The following is a 3,578-nucleotide window of genomic DNA, read 5'->3' as shown; positions in this document are numbered from 1 at the left end:
CTAAAAATCAAATGAATAAAAAATCTGATGAACAAAATAAAATGATGAATGTAATAGAATTAGGGGCATGGAAAGGGAGCAGACTGACAATCTTGGGGGAAAAGGGGTTTGGGAGTGCGGGAAGAGATTGGACAAAAATCCTACAACTATGGACGAGGACAGTGGAGGGGTGGTGAGGGCATGGGGTGGAGTGGGAATTGGGTGGAGGGGAGCTGGGGGGGGGAAAAAGAGGAACAACTGTAATAATCTGAATGATAAAGATTTAATTAAAAAAATAAAAAATAAATTTGGGGAGGACATAATTCAGCCTTAACAGCAACAAAAAAAAAAAAAAAGAAAGAAAAAAGAAAAGGAAAAAAAAAGAAAAAGAAAAAAAAGAACACATATGTAATATGACATCTTCAGAACATTTCACCCCAACGCTACAGAATATACATTCTTCTCAAATACACATGGGGCATTTGCAAAGAGAGATCACATGTTAGGACATAGGCTAAGTTTGTACAAATTGAAAAAGTTTGAAATCATATCCAGTGTCTTCTCAAATCACAATGGCATAAAATTAGAAATCAACTATAATAAAACAAACACATGGCGGCTAAATAGCATGCTATTAAACAATAAATGGGTTACTAAAGATATTAAAGAAGAAATAAAAATATCCTGGATATAAATGACAATGAAAACAAAACAATCCAAAATCTATGGGACACAATGAAAACAATTCTGGGAGGGAAGTTCATAGCACTATAGACTTACCTCAAAACACAATAAATGCTTGTAATAAGCTATCTAACCCTACAACTTAAAGAATTAGAACTATAACAGCAAAAAAAGTCCAAATTAAGTAGAAGGAATCTATCTATATAAAACCCTTATATGAAAATCGATTGAATGGCGGAACAACTGGTGGTTATGATGCACACTGACCACGCTCAACACAGGAGCTGCCCCCAGTCCACAGGCTCCAACTAGTGGTGACAGGGGGTGGGGCCAGCAAGCAGGCAGTGCCAGGCCAGCCAAGGCGGTTGTGAGCAGGGGCCCCCAAACGCCCCACCGGTTGCCCCCAGAGGGAGATGACCAGTAGGAGGGGGCAGGGCCTGTGAGTGGGTGGTGCCAGGCCAAGGTGGGTGCAAGTGGGGGCCCTGATCACCCCGCAAGTTGCCCCACAGATTGGTCCTGTTCGCCGTCCAAGCCAAGGGACCCTACTCGTGCACGACTTTTGGGCACTGTTCCTCTTCTATCTATATAAAACCCTAATATGCAAATTGACCAAACAGCAGAACAACCCATCGCTATGATGTGTAGTGACCACCAGGGGGCAGACGCTCAACACAAGAGCTGCTCCCAACCCACAGGTTCTGACTGGCAGTGACAGGGGGTATGGCCAGTGAGCAGGCGGTGCCAGGTCAGCCAAGGTGGGTGCGAGCAGGGTTCCCCAATTGCCCCACTGGTCTCCCCCAGAGGGAGGGGACCAGGGGGGTGGCGGGGCCAGTGAGTGGATGGTGCCAGGCCAAGGCGGGTGCAAACTGGAGGCCTGATCACCCTTCAAGTCACCCCACAGATTGGCCCTCGTACAATACTGATGGGAATACAAACTGGTGCAGCCTCTGTGGAAAACAGTTTGGAGTTTCCTAAAAATATTAAAATAGAACTCCCATTTGGCCCAGTGGTTCCACTTCTAGGAATATATTCCATTAATTCAGAAACTCTCATCAGAAAGAATATATGCACCCCTATGTTCTTAGAAGTTCAATTTACAGTAGCTAAGATCTTGAAACAGCCTAAGTGCCCATCAGCAGATGAATGGATTAAAAAACTGTAGTACATGTATACAATGGAATACTACCCAGCTGTAAAAAAGAAAGAACTCTTACCATTTGCAACAGCATGGATGAACCTAGAGAGCATTATGCTAAGCGAAATAAGCTCCTCAGAGAAAGATAAACAACACATGATCTCGCTCATACGTGGAATCTAATAAACAACATAAAATGATGAACAAAAATAGACCCAAAGACATAGAAACATTGAACAGAATGTTAAACCTCTTGTGTATATTTATACGACCATAGAGAAGATTTGTAGAAATGCATGTGGGCTATAAATATTGATTACGTCATTGCAAAAACAAAGATTTGGTGAAGGTGGGAGTCAGGACATATATGTGTGTGCAAATTACTGTTTTTACTTTGTACATCATGGATTTTTTCTGTATTTAAGTTTAGCATGTGTTGAGTCTTTCACCTCAGTCTTGAGCTCTAGCTGGTAGCGAGACATATGCGCTCTGGTTCTTCAGTACCAGCGGCCGCCATTGATGCCATTTGGTTCCTCTGGGCACATCTGCGCCACTCACCCGCCACATACTCCACCATCATAAGCCGCACCATGGTGAAGCTCGCAAAGGCTGGTAAAGATCAAGGTGACCCCAAGAAAATGGCTCCTCCTCCAAAGAAAGTAGAGGAAGATAGTGAAGATTAGGAAATATCAGATGAAGAAGATGAAAGCCGTGGAGAAGAGATTATTATTCCTCAGAAAAAAACCAAGAAGACTACCATAACTCCAGGAAAGAAGGTGATGGTTTCCCCAACAAAAAAGATTGCAGTTGCCACACCAGGCAAGAAAGCAGTTGTCACCCCTGGCAAAAGGCAGTGGCTGTGCCAACCCCTGGCAAAAAGGCAGCAGCTACACCAGCCAAAGCATTAGCCACACCTGGTAAGAAGGGAGGCACACTAGGCAAAGCATTAGTAGCAACTCCTGGTAAGAAGGGAGCAGCCATCCCAGTCAAGGGAGCAAAGAATGGCAAGAATGCCAAGAAGGAAGATAGTGATGAGGAAGATGATGACGACAGTAAAGAGGAGGAGGATGATGATGAGGAGGATGAGGATGAAGATAAAGATGAAATTCAGTCAGCAGTGATGAAAGCTACTGCTGCTGCTCCTGCCTCAGATGATGGGGATGATGATGAAGATGAGGATGAAGATGAGGATGAGGATGATGAAGAAAAAGATGACTCTGAAGAAGAACCAATGGAGATTGCACCAGCCAAAGGCAAGAAAGGTCCTGTAAAAGCTGTTCCTATGAAGGCTAAGAGCACAGCTGAGGATGAAGATGAGGAGGACAATGAAGATGAGGAGGATGACGATGAAGATGATGAGGAGGACGATGAAGATGAGGATGATGAGGAAGAGGAGGAGGAAGAGCCTGTCAAAGAAGCACCTGGAAAACGAAAGAAGGAAATGGCCAAACAGAAAGCTGCTCCTGAGGCCAAGAAACAGAAAGTGGAAGCCACAGAACCTACTACAGCTCTTTGTTGGAAACCTGAACTTCCCCAAATCTGCTCCTGAATTAAAAACAAGTATCAGTGATGTTTTTGCTAAAAATGATCTTGCTGTTGTGGATGTCAGAATTGGTGTGTCCAGGAAGTTTGGCTATGTGAATTTTGAATCTGCTGAGGACCTGGAAAAAGCCTTAGAACTCACTCATTTAAAAGTCTTTGGCAATGAAATTAAACTAGAAAAACCTAAGGGAAAAGACAGTAAAAAAGATAGAGATGTAAGAACACTTTTAGCAAAAAG

The 3,578-nt window shown here is 43.4% G+C and overlaps 1 protein-coding gene across 1 annotated transcript in view; it reads left to right on the top strand.

Moving 5' to 3' along the window:
- The first annotated feature begins 2,038 nt into the window (after positions 1-2,038).
- The window catches only part of LOC102766448 (nucleolin-like), a 2,220-nt gene continuing 680 nt past the window's right edge, over positions 2,039-3,578 (top strand). Inside the window, 3 exon segments of the mRNA XM_015567192.1 lie at positions 2,039-2,641; positions 2,644-3,304; positions 3,306-3,555. Coding sequence (XP_015422678.1) covers positions 2,281-2,641; positions 2,644-3,304; positions 3,306-3,555 — 1,272 coding nt within the window. The 5' untranslated portion in view covers positions 2,039-2,280.

Source organism: Myotis davidii, unplaced genomic scaffold (assembly GCF_000327345.1).
Source record: "Myotis davidii unplaced genomic scaffold, ASM32734v1 scaffold383, whole genome shotgun sequence".
Taxonomy (NCBI): Eukaryota; Metazoa; Chordata; class Mammalia; order Chiroptera; family Vespertilionidae; genus Myotis; species Myotis davidii.
This window is presented reverse-complemented; position numbering and strand designations above follow the sequence as displayed.